The 17,385-nt window shown below is 42.4% G+C and overlaps 2 protein-coding genes across 3 annotated transcripts in view; one reads left to right on the top strand and one right to left on the bottom strand.

Moving 5' to 3' along the window:
- Nucleotides 1–1,276: 1,276 nt before the first annotated feature.
- The window catches only part of LOC125372232 (extensin-2-like), a 28,085-nt gene continuing 11,976 nt past the window's right edge, over nt 1,277–17,385 (bottom strand). Inside the window, exon 2 of the mRNA XM_048381488.1 lies at nt 1,277–2,426. Coding sequence (XP_048237445.1) covers nt 1,277–2,426 — 1,150 coding nt within the window. The remainder of the gene's footprint in view (nt 2,427–17,385) is intronic.
- LOC124124605 (hemicentin-2-like) overlaps nt 3,051–17,385 on the top strand; it is a 368,103-nt gene continuing 353,768 nt past the window's right edge. For both annotated transcript variants that reach the window (XM_048403772.1, XM_048403774.1), the window contains exon 1: nt 3,051–3,263. The gene's annotated coding sequence lies outside the window, so the exon portion shown is untranslated. The remainder of the gene's footprint in view (nt 3,264–17,385) is intronic.

Here is a 17,385-nt window from a genome sequence, read left to right on the forward strand (position 1 = left end):
TTTACAGGTGCTTCACTTAAGGTCCGACCCGTGAAGATCCGGGGTAGAATAGGTCTTCAGCAACCCATGCTTGCCGTAAAAGGCGACTATGCTTGTCGTAAAAGGCGACTAATGGGATCGGGTGGTCAGGCTCGCTGAATTGGTTGATGTATGTTATCAATCCCAATTGTGTGGATCGATGCTCATGATATTAATCACTGGATTGTCTGGTCCAGACTCGATTATTTACAGACCGCCGTCATATAACTGGAATATTGCTTAGTGCGGCGTTAAACAACAAACCAAAACCAATCACCTGAGGTCCAGATTCCTCACTGTGACGTCATCATCTGCAAACAGCCTTGGACATCAAGTCAGCAGAAAGACTGTTGCTAGACGACTCCGCCTATATGGTCTCCGGTCCTATTGGCCTTTCAAGGGAATGACGTTAACATTTCTACACCCACATCACAGAATGAGATGGGCCAGGACTGTACAGCATTGGTAGCCGAGAAATTGGTGAAGAGTGCTCTTCAGCGACGAGAGAAAGTGCCTACTCTTCAAGTCTGATGGGCGGGTGAACAGACGGCACGTTGTTGCGTCGGAGAAGTGGAGTCCTATGGAGGTGGAAGTGTCATGGTATGGGGTGGCATCTGCGGGAACCAGAAGACAGATCTGGTCATCATAGATGGGAAATCACACTACGTTGTTACATTGATAAGTTTTTGCGGCCTGTGGTCCTGCCACCAATGGACGCTGTTTCAGCAGGACAACGCCACCCATCACACAGCTCGAGTCACTTGCGACTTTCTGAAGGCCAGCGTGACCGTATTACAGTGGCCAGCCAGATCATCAGACCTGTCGCCCATAGACCACCTCTGGGACCAACTTGGACGCAGGATTCGGAAAACTCAACAGCCGCCATTGATGAGGGATGCCTAGGCAATTGCCCTGCAGGAAGAATGGCGTAGGATCCCTGAATGCAACTTACCTATTGTAAGCTGTATGTATGGATGGGAGGGGCCTGTAAGCTGTATGTATAGATGGGAGGGGCCTGTAAGCTGTATATATAGATGGGAGGGGTCTGTAAGCTGTATATATTGATGGGAGGGGCCTGTAAGCTGTATGTATAGATGGGAGGGGCCTGTAAGCTGTACATATAGGTGGGAGGGGCCTGTAAGCTGTATATATAGATGGGAGGGGTCTGTAAGCTGTATATATTGATGGGAGGGGCCTGTAAGCTGTATGTATAGATGGGAGGGGCCTGTAAGCTGTACATGTAGGTGGGAGGGGCCTGTTAGCTGTATATATAGATGGGAGGGGTCTGTAAGCTGTATATATAGATGGGAGGAGCCTGTAAGCTGTATGTATAGATGGGAGGGGCCTTTAAGCTGTATGTATTGATGGGAGGGGCCTGTAAGCTGTATGTATAGATGGGAGGGGCCTGTAAGCTGTATGTGTAGGTGGGTGGGGGGCCTGTAAGCTGTATGTGTAGGTGGGTGGGGGGCCTGTAAGCTGTATGTATAGATGGGAGGGGCCTGTAAGCTGTATGTGTAGATAGGTGGGAGGGGCCTGTAAGCTGTATGTATAGATGGGAGGGGTCTGTAAGCTGTACATGTAGGTGGGAGGGGCCTGTAAGCTGTATGTATAGATGGGAGCAGGCCTGTAAGCTGTATATATTGATGGGAGGGGCCTGTAAGCTGTATATATTGATGGGAGGGGCCTGTAAGCTGTATGTGTAGGTGGGAGGGGCCCGTAAGCTGTATATATTGATGGGAGGGGCCTGCAAGCTGTATGTGTAGGTGGGAGGGGCCTGTAAGCTGTATGTGTAGGTGGGAGGGGCCTGTAAGCTGTATATATTGATGGGAGGGGCCTGTAAGCTGTATATATTGATTGGAGGGGCCTGCAAGCTGTATATATTGATGGGAGGGGCCTGTAAGCTGTATGTGTAGGTGGGAGGGGCCTGTAAGCTGTATATATTGATGGGAGGGGCCTGTAAGCTGTATATATTGATGGGAGGGGCCTCTAAGCTGTATATATTGATGGGAGGGGCCTGTAAGCTGTATATATTGATGGGAGGGGCCTGTAAGCTGTATGTGTAGGTGGGAGGGGCCTGTAAGCTGTATGTATAGATGGGAGGGGCCTGTAAGCTGTATATATTGATGGGAGGGGCCTGTAAGCTGTATGTGTAGATGGGAGGGGTCTGTAAGCTGTATGTATAGATTGGAGGGGCCTGTAAGCTGTATGTGTAGGTGGGAGGGGCCTGTAAGCTGTATGTGTAGGTGGGAGGTGCCTGTAAGCTGTATGTGTAGATGGGAGGGGTTTGTAAGCTGTATATATTGATGGGAGGGGCCTGTAAGCGGTATGTGTAGGTGGGAGGGGTCTGTAAGCTGTATATATTGATGGGAGGGGCCTGTAAGGTGTATGTGTAGATAGGTGGGAGGGGCCTGTAAGGTGTATGTGTAGATAGGTGGGAGGGGCCTGTAAGCTGTATGTATGTATGTAGGCAGGACATATGTGGTGGTGATGGGTGGGGTGAGTGGAGTTATCAACTTCATCAACTTAAAGGTATGGATCCTGTTGGCATGGCTAATATTTCATATGAATCTGTTCTGGAAGTAGTTTAGATATCATTCCAGCACTTACATTATTGTGTAAAATTGCAATGAATTTGTTGCCTCAATTTTCCTTGTAATGTCAATATACTGCTGGATATATCTGATGTGTAATGCACGAAGTTGACATGTATGGGAATAGGTGTTTATTCAAGATAAAACCACTGCATACATAGCAGCAACTCACAGGGACTTGTGGAGCTTCACCTCACAATAACTGCATCATAAAATGCTTTTGTCCAACGCTGCGACAATCTACCAATCATGCTTAACCTACAAGTGAAAGAATTGAGGAAACTTATATTCCACCATGGACTATGAGAGGGGTTGGAGAGATCTGGGCCCTTCACTTCTGTGGGCTGCATGTGACCAGGAAATCATTGAACTCCCAGAGTCTGCTAGCACGCTGTTGTAGCTGCTATAAGGCAGATCCCCTTGCTGTGCGAGGCAGGAAGAATGCTTTCAGAGCTGGGAGTTACACTGCTGTTGTTAATCGTGTAACACGACCATGGGATCGGGCGGTAGGCGGTTAGAAGGCCAATAAGGAGTATCAGTGTGGATATAGCGGCAATGTTGTAATGGCCACCTGTCTGGAGTAATGGAACCGGGTGCTGCTGTGTCCGGCTGCTTCACCAACTGACAGTGTCTGCTGACTGCCCTCACACAAAGGTAAACCATCATTCATGTTCTCTGTGTACTGCAGACAGTGTTTGGGGAGACTTATGAACATGTAAATAAACTTACTTCTCCTCATCATTATTGTGTGATCAGGAAGGATAATTGTGGTAGCATGAGTTTACCAGGAGGCATGACAGTGGTGTGCACCTATCATATAATTACACTGAAGTTGTTTCTACATACTTGGAAAGTTCTATGATGATTTGTAACAGTACCTATAAATCAATTCGTTAAAGGCAATAAATAGCAAAACGTTGTCAACTATTTGTTTATTAATTATGTTTGAGAATGATTCAATGGCAATTTTGCATACATGTTCATGTTTTGTTCTATGAATGTGTAATCAGCATGATACCAGGATTAATATCAGTATGGTTCATCAAAAATTAACTTACTTGATAGTTCAAAGTTTTAATCCCCGCACTGCACCAACGTGTACCAAGTAGGAGGTTGTTAACAGTGGTGTGGAAATATGTACACTGAGATTTTCTGGTCATCATGTGAGAGGCTTTTATGATATTGGCAACATAACAGGCACACCATCACATATTGTTACTACCCTGGAACAAAGGAGCATGTGAACATTTCACTGTGGGTATTTCATAAATACGTGATTTAGAAAATTAAAATGCATTTTATCCTGTAACAGTTGAATTGATCTCTGTGAGCAAGAGGCATGTGTGAAAGTGGAATTAAAACCACTCATCCTCAGATGCATAATACCACCAACCGGCCAAGTGAATATGTCTCCTGACTGAACATTGTGAGCAGCTCATGACTGAACATTGTCATCAGCTCATGACTGAACATTGTCATCTGCTCATGACTGAACATTGTTACAAGCTCATGACTGAACATTGTTACAAGCTCATGACTGAACATTGTTATCAGCTCATGACTGAACATTGTTATCAGCTCATGACTGAGCATTGTGACCAGCTCATAACTGAACATTGTTACCAGCTCATGACTGAACATTGTTATCAGCTCATGACTGAACATTGTTATCAGCTCATGACTGAACATTGTTATCAGCTCATGACTGAACATTGTTACCAGCTCATGACTGAACATTGTTACCAGCTGATGACTTAACATTGTTACCAGCTCATGACTGAACATTGTTATCAGCTTATGACTGAACATTGTTATCAGCTCATGACTGAACATTATTATCAGCTCATGACTGAACATTGTTATCAGCTCATGACTGAACATTGTTATCAGCTCATGACTGAACGTTGTTATCAGCTCATGACTGAACATTGTTATCAGCTCATGACTGAACATTGTGACCAGCTCATGACTGAACATTGTTATCAGCTCATGACTGAACATTGTTACAAGCTCATGACTGAACATTGTTACCAGCTCATGACTGAACATTGTTACCAGCTCATGACTGAACATTGTTACCAGCTCATGACTGAACATTGTTACCAGCTCAGAACTGAACATTGTTACCAGCTCATGACTGAACATTGTTACCAGCTCTAAACTGTTTATAAATACTGTGTTGTTTTATTTCAACTTCATGTCACAATTATGAAATTGTCAACATGTATTATGGGGATTTATCAAATGGTTATCAAACGTTTATAGCTCACCTGATTATATTTAGGTTCATAGCTTGATTTTTTCAAAACATAGAACAGTTATTGGCACCTGAGACAAGAGTGTATGATAAAAGACTTGTACACAGTGAGTTAAATGTTCACTTCACAGAAGGAAAGGTGTGTGTTATATAGCTGGAGATTGTCAGTGTGTGTTACTGTAAATCATGAAATTAATGCGTCTCCAAAAGAATGCTACCACTGGTCCCTAGCCAAAAATGCAACTCAATATGAATGCGACACCCCCCTCCTCCCAAGCATCTAAAGAAAACATCCTCTGTCGGGTTTACAGGATAATCCTCACCTTAATCTTACATTAATCCAATCACACACCTAATAGCATCGCTTATTAGCGCTGAGTAGAGTACTTCCGCTAAAACAATACATGCGCGCTGGCTCGTGTCGGCCTTTGACGCAGTCGCAAAGAACAAAGACACCGTGTTGCGTGGGTGGCGTCTGTCTGGACTTTAATTTCAGCATATGTCCAAGTTGGTATTTCTGCTGTCCAAAATGGCTTATCGTTGAAAGAAATGCGATGTTTATAATGCCAGCAAAGACCATTCGCATTTTTTGCATTTAATTCATGCTCGCATTAATTACAAGATTTACAGAATGTGACAGCTGATTTCTCTATTTTCTCACAACTCAAAAGTAAAATTACAACTAAGAGACATTTCAAATGAGAAATATTACAAACATATTTTGCCATGAAGTAAGCATGTGTGACGCAATAAGGCAACAGAAGAGCTGAAGTAGTCATTGTTGCTGTTAGTTTATGACTAGCTTATGATGTGTGACCTGTGACCTGTGACCTGTGACCTGATGACCAGTTCAGGAATACTTGTCCACTGTACAGAGATGGCCATCATATTGAACCTGCATGGACGGACACAAGTGACAGCTGAAAGTTAGTCTATTAATGTGTAATAAATAATATGTTATGAAACTTGTGCCGGTAGTATGTTACAGACGAGTGGGATTGTATTTGCGTTTTAATGATGATTTGAGATAAATATATAGTTAGAACACTTTTTAAACATGTTGCAGTGTTTTGTTACTGGTGTAAATATTAAAGAGATGGCAGATGGTGAACATGAATCCTTTAATTTACTGTTATTCCCTGTTTCACCATTAGCTGTCATAGTTAAAGTATTTAAAAATAATTAACTAAAACAGAGAACTTGTACATGAACTTAACTAGTCAACAGTATGTGACATCGATGTAACTCTAACTAGTTAACAGTGTTTGCTATGGATGAAACCCTAACTAGTTAACAGTGAGTGACATCGATGTCACCCTAACTAGTTAACAGTGTTTGACATCGATGTAACCCTAACTAGTTAGCAGTGTGTGCCATGTGTGTAACCATAACTAGTTAACAGTGTATGACATGGATGCAACCCGAACTAGTTACAGTGTTTGACATGGATGTAACCCTAACTAGTTAGCAGTGTTTGACATCGATGTAACCCTAACTAGTTACAGTGTTTGACATGGATGTAACCCTAACTAGTTAGCAGAGTGACATTGATGTAACTCTAACTAGTTAACAGTGTATGACATCGATGTTACCCTAACTAGTTACAGTGTTTGACATGGATGTAACCCCAACTAGTTAGCAGAGTGACATCGATGTAACCCTAACTAGTTACAGTGTTTGACATGGATGTAACCCTAACTAGTTAGCAGAGTGACATTGATGTAACTCTAACTAGTTAACAGTGTATGACATCGATGTTACCCTAACTAGTTAGCAGAGTGACATTGATGTAACTCTAACTAGTTAACAGTGTATGACATCGATGTTACCCTTACTAGTTAACTGTGTACCATGGATGTAACCCTAACTTGATTCAGTGTGTGCCATGGATGTAACTCTAACTAAACTAAGCGGCAAAAGAAAGTATTGGTTGGCAATTTGTAATTTTACTAAAAACAGCAATAACTAGTGGAAAGTGGGTATTGGGAATATGACTGCCCAGGAACAGGTACCAAAAAACACCTCACCCAAACGCGCCACCTTTGACGGCGCTCGTGCGGTGACAAAAAAATGGTGAAACAGGTTTCCCGACTATGGCATAAACTGCACATGCATGTTAGCTGTATAAATGCGTTCGTCTGCAGGGTTTAACCATGGGTGATGAAAGCACACAAAAGAAATGCCATGACTGTCACAGGAGCAGAGAGAGAGAGCCATCAGTATGGCCGAAATGGGGGCAACACAGGTCCGAATTGCCAGAAGGTTTGGTTGTACACCATTGACAGTAGCCAGGCTGATTCAACGGTACAGGCAGACAGGGAGGACACAGGACAGGCCTAGAACCGGACGACCCCAAGTGACAACACCACTGGAAGACGGTCAGATATGGCTCATTCACCTGTGAAACAGATTCGTAACGGCGACGGCCACGGCCACGGCAGCAACAGCGTTGGGACATTCCATTAGCCAACATACAGTACTACAACGACTTCGTGCTGCTGGAATCCGATGGTATCATCCTTTCCGAGGAATGGTACTGACTGCTCAACATCGACGCCTGAGACTGCGATGGGCGAGGCAGGTTCGACGCTGGCAAGTGAGAAATTGGCGTTGAGTGCTGTTTACTGATGAAAGTCGGTTTAACTTGCTTCGAAATGACGGCAGAGAACGAGTTTATCGGACGAAGAGGGGAATGTTTGGCTCCGGCGTGTATTCGAGAGGTCCATCCATTTGGCGGGTGAGATGTCATGGTGTGGGGAGGTATTTGTAGAGATCAGAAGACTGATTTGGTGATTACACAGGGAAACCTGAATGCTGTGCAGTACAGAGACCAAGTGTTGCAGCCAGTTGTGCCTCTGTTCTTACAAAACCAACAGCAGGGGACATTGTTTCAACACGACTATGCCAGGCCCCATACTGCAAGACCGACTCGGATCTTTCTAAACCAGCAGAACGTTGACGTTGTGCCCTGGCCTGCCCACTGCCCCATGAATCCTATTGAACATCTGTGGGACCATCTTGACAGACAGATTAGAGCACGCCATCAGCCTCCTGACAACAGACAAGAATTGCAGCGGGCCTTGAGAGATGAGTGGCAATGGATTCCTGTCCACGTCATCAGAAGACTGGCGTCATCGATGAGGCGGCGTATCACAGCATGCATTGAGGCAGCTGGAGGTCATACACGCTATTGAAGGCAACTTGTAGTGTGTCTGACAATTTTTTGGGTGATATTTCAGACAACTTTTGAAAATGAAATTTCTTACCCCACCATTGTTTACCTTGAGCTTACATTACCTGTGATTGCACAATTTCATTCAAACTGAGGTTGATCAATCATTTGTTACCCCTTCCTAGATTATGTTATAATTCACAACAAAACCTCTTCTTGTTATTTTTTTATCAATCATGGAACTCGACTTATACTTTCTTTTGCCGCCCAGTTTAGTTACAATGTTTGACATGGATGTAACACTAACTAGTTACAGTGTTTGACAATGATGTAACCCTAACTAGTTACAGTGTTTGACATGGATGTAACCCTAACTAGTTACAGTGTTTGACAATGATGTAATTCTAACTAGTTAACAGTGTGTGCCATGGATGTAACCCTAACTAGTTACAGTGTTTGACAATAATGTAATTCTAACTAGTTAACAGTGTGTGCCATGGATGTAACCCTAACTAGTTAACTGTGTGACATGGATGTAACTCTAACTAGTTAACAGTGTGACATGGATGTAACCCTTACTAGTTAACAGTGTGTGTTTGAATATGATCCTAACTAGTTAACAGTGTGACATTGATGTAACCATTAATAGTTAACAATGTGTGACATTTGTGTGATCCTAACTAGTTAACAGTATTATATTGATAGAAAGTGAAGCATTGATCCACATAGGAATTCATGTGATGTTTATTCAGAAACTGATGACACAAAAAACTGTCAAAAAAACTGTTTCCTAATAAGACAACATGATGGAGAGTACTGCCAACAGAAAGAAAAAAATCAAAAATGTCCATAGATATTATTAAAATAATAATTCATCAGTACCCATTGTTATGTGAATATATTTGTGAATGCATCTGGAAAACAACTCCCTATTGGATGAACACAAAACTGATATTTTGAAAAATTCGAAAAAAGTTCATTTCTTTTGTGCATGCAAATTCAAATGCTGATGAATGTCCATTAGACCATGCTTGTGCTTAATGTGTGTTATAATGATCCAAATATACTGAACCGCAAAAGTAATGTCACCCCAAGTAACATTGCATGAAAAGTTGTCATTTTAATATCTGGGTAATTGTTATCAAAATTTCTAAAATTTAACATTACCCTGTCCGGAAAAATGAAATTTGATGATAATAAACAAAGCAGATGACAATAAAACCGATCACCCAAATGCATCATAGCAACGGCCATGGTAACCTGATGCATGTGAGTTCCGGGCAATTTGAAATGCACATGCGTTCTCCCATTTCTTGCCCTATAAAAATCCACCCAGATGAGATAACATTCATTCGTTATTGAATTGCTACCACATGCCAAGATTGACCGAAAATCAGCGACACCAAGCCCTTGGACGATTGCATGCTGGACAATCCGCCAGGCAAGTAGCGAATGCATTTCAAGTCCACATAAGGACCACATGAAGGCTCCAGCAACGGTACCAGACCACCAACACTACAGATGACCGACCACGTAGTGGAAGACCAAGGGTCACCACCCGACGTCAGGATCGTCAGATTGTGCAACAGCATCTTCAAGATCGCTTTGTTACTGCTGCAGAAACTGCTTGACAGACCATGGGGACACACCAGAGACACATTTGTGCGGACACCATGCATCGACGATTGACGAGCAGACACCTCCACTGTCACAGGCCACGCCGAGGACCCATTCTGACACCACGTCATCGCCGGGACCATCTTCAGTGGGCAACACAGCACCAGTATTGGCGCCACCAGCAGTGGAAGAGTCCTCTTCTCAGACGAGAGCCGTAACTGTATCTCAACAGCAGATGGCAGAGAGAGAGCCTGGCGACACCGTGGGGAATGTTATTCAGATGCTTGTGTTGTTGAGAGAGACTCGTGGGGTGATACGAGCATCATGGTGTGGGGTGGAATTGGTCTTGCACAGAGGATCGGCCCTGTGGTCTTCCAGAACATCGGTCCAGGGAGAGGCAATGGTGTCACAGCAGCTGGGTACATTGATCAAGTCTTGAGACCACACACCATACCTCATTTGGCACGTCGCCGCAACCACAGGTTTCAGCATGATAACGCCCGTGCCCGCACTGAGAGAGCAACAAGAGACTTCCTCCAGCAGAATGGCATCAGAACCATGCAGTGGCCTGCCCTCAGTCCTGATTTAAATCTCATTGAGCACCTGTGGGACGAGATTCAATGATGGCTGAATGACGTCTGACAACTGCAGCTAAACTGCATCAGGCGTTCCTCAGAGTGTGGGCTCAAGTGCCTATGGCCTTCATCAACTGCCTCATTCATTCCATGTATCGACGTGGCACCGCAGTCATCAATGCACATGGGGGCACACGAGATACTGACTTGTGATGCCATTTTCTTAGAGACTAGTGTTGTGTTTCACTTTAAGAACATTTGACACTCTAATTTCAACCTTGGTGATCAATTTGGCCAAGTTTCATCTTTTTAATATGTCTCAAAGTATGTTTACAGTATTTGAACAAATAAGGTTTCTCATATATCTATCCATGGTGATGTTTCTTTTGCAGTTCAGTATATAATATTGTAGTCAGTCAGTCAGGCCCACTGAATGTCACTCTGGCTTTACTGTGATTTCACTCGATTTAAATAACATGATATTTTTCTCCTGTGAGATATTGATTTCATGTGTTCACAGTATTTTGTCACTGAATACCTACAACATTGTTCTGAAAACATCCCGATGATGGCTGTTCAGTAAGAGTGAAGTGTGAAGTAGATAAAAATGAAATTAAGATTGAGATAGCAGTGTTCATATTGTTGGAAATAAAAACATGAACATTTTGGTTGTTTTGGTGGTTGTCCATGTGAGGAATCCAGATTGTATTAGAAAACTGCATGGCAGACCCTGTCACTCACATCCAGACTTCAACCTTGATCAGAGTCATGAACTCACAATATATTTGCCTGTGCTAGATAGTAGAATTAATTTTATGCATTTAGTGTACAGGCTATCCAAATAAGAATAAAAAAACTTGCTAAAAAATATATTTTTCTTAAAGTGATTCCAAAAGCATATTGTCAGGTTTCCGATACAAAATTGACTTAATTTTGGGGCTGATAATTCCAATGATTATTTGCACTACCTGTTGACCTAAAATAATGACTGAACTACCACCCACATGTGTCGAGTCTGGTAACATCGGAACAGAGAAACCAGGAGCATGATGAGGATAATCAGGGTGACCTGTTCATTAGACATCCTCATCATTTAAGGGGGATATCCTTTTACAATGAGATGATTTCTTTTAATACTTATCTCGGCTTAACTTTACTTCAAGAAACTTGGTCATCATCCTCATGAAGATGATAATAATCTGTGAACATTATTCTATTTCATTTGACATTTATCATTTTTTTAAATATTTAGCAGATATTAACATCTGCACACATTCCTACTTTGTCATGCCCAATCAGCAGTGAACCTCAGTCTGCATGAAGGAGGGATGTCATCAGCAGGTGTACATACTCAAAAGAGTTAATCCCCCTTCTGGAAAGAGTTTTTTAAATGATTCACTTCCATGTCCCTGACAGCAAAATGCTTCTTCCAGTGTATCACAAGCACATGTTGTTGGGCTTCATCACTCAATATACAATATCCTCTGTAACATAGGAAGTGAGTCTTTGGCTGACATCACTCCCGGTGTTGGCCTGCGTCATCATTCATCCCAGATGGGAAAAGGGTAAAATAGGACATAACAAAAGATGGATTTTTTTGTTTAATTTGATTTTTGTGAAATTTCTGTTTGAGGAACTGGAAACTGTAAGATACAAGAATCAGTGTCTAAGATTTGTTGTTATTGTGTCATATGCAGTGTGTGTGGTCTCGCGTCCTCTGAACTGCTAGGACTCTACACAGAATTCTTACACAGACAGCACTGGTTTAGTGTTGTACACAGACAGCTGGTTTAGTGTTGTACACAGCGAGCAATGGTTTAGTGTTGTACACAGACAGCTGGTTTAGTGTTGTACTGAGACAGCTGGTTTAGTGTTGTACTGAGACAGCACTGGTTTAGTGTTGTACACAGACAGCTGGTTTAGTGTTGTACACAGACAGCTGGTCTGGTGTTGTGTTGTACACAGACAGCTGGTTTAGTGTTGTACACAGACAGCTGGTTTAGTGTTGTACATAGACAGCACTGGTTTAATGTTGTACACAGACAGCTGGTTTAGTGTTGTACATAGCTAGACAGCTGGTTTAGTGTTGTACACAGACAGCTGGTTTAGTGTTGTACACAGACAGCTGGTCTGGTGTTGTGTTGTACACAGACAGCTGGTTTAGTGTTGTGTTGTACACAGACAGCGGGTTTACTGTTGGACACAGATGGCTTGTTGAGTGTTGTACACAGCCAGCAATGGTTTAGTGTTGTACACAGACAGCTGGTTGAGTGTTGTACTGAGACAGCTGGTTTAGTGTTGTACTGAGACAGCACTGGTTTATTGTTGTACTGAGACAGCACTGGTTTATTGTTGTACACAGACAGCTGGTTTAGTGTTGTACATAGACAGCACTGGTTTAGTGTTGTACACAGACAGCTGGTTTAGTGTTGTACACAGACAGCTGGTTTAGTGTTGTACATAGACAGCTAGTTTAGTGTTGTACAGAGACAGCTGGTTTAGTGTTGTACAAAGACAGCACTGGTTTATTGTTGTACACAGACAGCTGGTTTAGTGTTGTACATAGACAGCACTGGTTTAGTGTTGTACATAGACAGCTGGTTTAGTGTTGTACACAGACAGCTGGTTTAGTGTTGTACAGAGACAGCTGGTCTGGTGTTGTGTTGTACACAGACAGCTGGTTTAGTGTTGTGTTGTACACAGACAGCGGGTTTACTGTTGTACACAGATGGCTTGTTGAGTGTTGTACATAGACAGCTGGTTTAGTGTTGTACACAGAGAGCTGGTTTAGTGTTGTACACAGACATCTGGTTTAGTGTTGTGCTGTAAGAAGACAGCTGGTTTAGTGTTGTACACAGACAGCTGGTTTAGTGTTGTACATAGCTGGTTTAGTGTTGCACACAGACAGGTGGTTTAGTGTTGTGCTTTACACAGACAGCTGGTTTGGTTTTGTGCTGTTCACAGACAGCTGGTTTAGTGTTGTGTTGTACACAGACAGCTGGTTTAGTGTTGTACACAGACAGCTGGTTGAGTGTTGTGTTGTACATAGACAGCTGGTTTAGTGTTGTACACAGACAGCTGGTTAAGTGTTGTACACAGCCAGCTGGTTTAGTGTTGTACACAGACAGCTGGTTTAGTGTTGTGTTGTACATAGACAGCTGGTTTAGTGTTGCACATAGACAGCTGGTATAGTGTTGTACACAGACAGCTGGTCTGGTGTTGTTCACAGACAGCATTGGTTCAGTGTTGGACACAGCAAGATTGTTTAGTGTTGTACCAAGACAGCTGGTTTAGTGTTGTACACAGACAGCTGGTTTAGTGTTGTACACAGACAGCTGGTTTAGTGTTGTACATAGACAGCAGGTTTAGTGTTGCACACAGACAGCTGGTTTAGTGTTGTACATAGCTGGTTTAGTGTTGCACACAGACAGGTGGTTTAGTGTTGTGCTTTACACAGACAGCTGGTTTGGTTTTGTGCTGTTCACAGACAGCTGGTTTAGTTTTGTGTTGTACACAGACAGCTGGTTTAGTGTTGTACACAGACAGCTGGTTTATTGTTGTGTTGTACATAGACAGCTGGTTTAGTGTTGTAAACAGACAGCTGGTTAAGTGTTGTACAAAGACAGCTGGTTTGGTGTTGTTCACAGACAGCATTGGTTCAGTGTTGTACACAGCCAGCTGGTTTAGTGTTGTACACAGACAGCTGGTTTAGTGTTGTGTTGTACATAGACAGCTGGTTTAGTGTTGCACATAGACAGCTGGTATAGTGTTGTACACAGACAGCTGGTCTGGTGTTGTTCACAGACAGCATTGGTTCAGTGTTGGACACAGCAAGATTGTTTAGTGTTGTACCAAGACAGCTGGTTTAGTGTTGTACACAGACAGCTGGTTTAGTGTTGTACACAGACAGCTGGTTTAGTGTTGTACATAGACAGCAGGTTTAGTGTTGCACACAGACAGCTGGTTTAGTGTTGTGTTGTACACAGACAGCTGGTTTAGTGTTGTACATAGACAGCAGGTTTAGTGTTGCACACAGACAGCTGGTTTGGTGTTGTGTTGTACACAGACAGCTGGTTTAGTGTTGTACATAGACAGCTGGTTTAGTGTTGCACACAGACAGGTGGTTTAGTGTTGTGCTGTACACAGACAGCTGGTTTGGTGTTGTGTTGTACACAGACAGCTGGTTTAGTGTTGTACATAGACAGCTGGTTTGGTGTTCACAGACAGCATTGGTTCAGTGTTGTACACAGCCAGCTGGTTTAGTGTTGTACACAGCCAGCTGGTTTAGTGTTGTACACAGACAGCTGGTTTCGTGTTGTACATAGACAGCTGGTTTAGTGTTGCACACAGACAGGTGGTTTAGTGTTGTGCTGTACACAGACAGCTGGTTTGGTGTTGTGTTGTACACAGACAGCTGGTTTAGTGTTGTACATAGACAGCTGGTTTGGTGTTCACAGACAGCATTGGTTCAGTGTTGTACACAGCCAGCTGGTTTAGTGTTGTACACAGCCAGCTGGTTTAGTGTTGTACACAGACAGCTGGTTTCGTGTTGTACACAGACAGCTGGTTTAGTGTTGTACACAGACAGCTGGTTTATTGTTGTACACAGAGAGCTGGTTTGGTGTTGTACTGTACACAGAGAACTGGTTTAGTGTTGTACTGTACACAGACAGCTGGTTAGTTTTGTACACAGACAGCATTGGTTTAGTGTTGTACACACACAGCGGGTTTAGTGTTGTACTATACACAGAGAGCCGGTTTAGTGTTGTGCTGTACACAGACAGCTGGTTAGTGTTGAACACAGACAGCTGGTATAGTGTTGTACACAGCAAGCATTGGTTTAGTGTTGTACACAGACAACTGGTTTAGTGTTTCACACAGACATCTGGTTTAGTGTTGTACATAGACAGCTGGTTTAGTGTTGTGCTGTACACAGACAGCTGGTTTAGTGTTGTACACAGCAAGCATTGGTTTAGTGTTGTACACAGACAACTGGTTTAGTGTTGCACACAGACATCTGGTTTAGTGTTTTACATAGACAGCTGGTTTAGTGTTGTGTTGTACACAGACAGCTGGTTTAGTGTTGTGCTGTACACAGACAGCTGGTTTAGTGTTGAACACAGACAGCTGGTTTAGTGTTGTACACAGCAAGCATTGGTTTAGTGTTGTACACAGACAACTGGTTAAGTGTTGCACACAGACACCTGGTTTAGTGTTGTACATAGACAGCTGGTTTAGTGTTGTGTTGCACACAGACAGCTGGTTTAGTGTTGTGCTGTACACAGACAACTAGTTTAGTGTTGTACACAGACAACTGGTTTAGTGTTGTACATAGACAGCTGGTTTAGTGTTGTGTTGCACACAGACAGCTGGTTTAATGTTGTACACATACAGCTGGTTTAGTGTTGTACATAGACAGCTGGTTTAGTGTTGTACTGTACACAGACGGCTTTTTTAGTGTTGTACACAGCCAGCAATGGTTTAGTGTTGTACATAGACAGCTGGTTTAGTGTTGTACATAGACAGCTGGTTTAGTGTTGTACACAGACAACTGGTTTAGTGTTGTACCATGACTTTATCTTTTTGACAACCAGCTGCTCCACAATTGGTAACAATGTTGGCATGTCATCAATGTGAAATGTACAAGGAGTAAAATGAATGTTGTTGAAAGTCTTCATGAGGGCGTGACTGATTGTCTACTAGATTCCCTGTGTGCAAGCTCTCTGTAAACAAGATGTGGTTCCATGTGTATAAGTTCCGGCAGAATTATTACAACTGGCATTTCTTCCTTTGGAGGAACAAGGTTGGTCAAGTTTGGGTTCCTGCCACACAACAGTTTGTTCCTGCCATACAGAGACATTCACACACATGTGTTTCTTGGGAAATTCTCAAGTGTCTGAAAGGGGGATTTTGTTGATGGGGCTATGTTAAAAATTGGGACTATGTTTTAGGGGGTCTGGGGAGAGAAAGAAAGGATACATGAATTTAAAACATGGAATCAATACTGTGTGAAATTCCTATTTGACATTTTTGTTAACATTTTTGAAAAAATTACAATTTCCTGAAACATTTTTATATCTGTGTTACCATGGTTAGATATGCTTGTCAAAAAAATTCAGTATTCATACCTAAACTGTACTTCACAAACTATGGCAATATTGGTAAATGCTTAGACTTGCACAAGTCTCTAAGGCAATAATTATTAGTTTTAATCATAATATCTAGATTATGTAAAAATTAAGAACAAGTTGTCCCTATTAGAGACTGAGGATCTAGACTTGCCTATTAAGAGGATAGAATTACAACACATCCAGGGACTTTTCTTTCAGTACAGCCTTGGAGCAAGGCTAGTAAATGCTGTCTCTGTTGTGTTTTGCCTGGTTAATTCTCATGCCTCAAAATATCCAGCATTGGATGTGTTTCAGGGTCTGTATTCTACCGTTTCTGTATTAATTAATTGCTTTTTTTCACATTTTCTTTAATCCTTAATTAAATACCGGTGTTTGTTCATGCTTTTCTTTTTCATTTTTCATTATGCTCTTTTGTTTTTCTTTTAGACTATGTTATATTTTTGCAAACATATTCATGTTGCATTAATAACAATGTTCAGGAACACCACTCACCAACACACCCAAAGATTTGTTCATGTCCACAGGGTCGCAACATGTTCACTGCAACTTTTTGTCTATAATCCTGATGTTTTTACTGTGTCGAAACTTAATTGGGGCAGAATAAAACAATGCTTCCAGTCTCTCACCAGCCACTCGAGTGCTGGGATAAGTGAATCATGTCGTTGACAGCGTTACACAATCATGTTATGAGCGAGTTTATTTTGGGTAGGAGAGCCTAAGTAGCATCTTGCTTACCTCAAGGGGGAGATGAACCTTGTCGCTAACCTGACCCAACTAGTTAACAGTGTAAATGTTGTTGCTAACCTGACCCAACTAGGTAACAGTGTGAATGTTGTCGCTAACCTGACACAACTAGGTAACAGTGAGAATGTTGTTGCTAATCAGGAACAACTAGTTAACAGAGTGAATGTTGTCGCTAACCTGACCCAACTAGTTAACAGTGTAAATGTTGTTGCTAACCTGTCCCAACTAGGTAACAGTGTGAATGTTGTCGCTAACCTGACACAACTAGGTAACAGTGAGA

Source organism: Haliotis rufescens, unplaced genomic scaffold (assembly GCF_023055435.1).
Source record: "Haliotis rufescens isolate VD_foot unplaced genomic scaffold, xgHalRufe1.0.p SCAF_1, whole genome shotgun sequence".
Classification (NCBI taxonomy): Eukaryota; Metazoa; Mollusca; class Gastropoda; order Lepetellida; family Haliotidae; genus Haliotis; species Haliotis rufescens.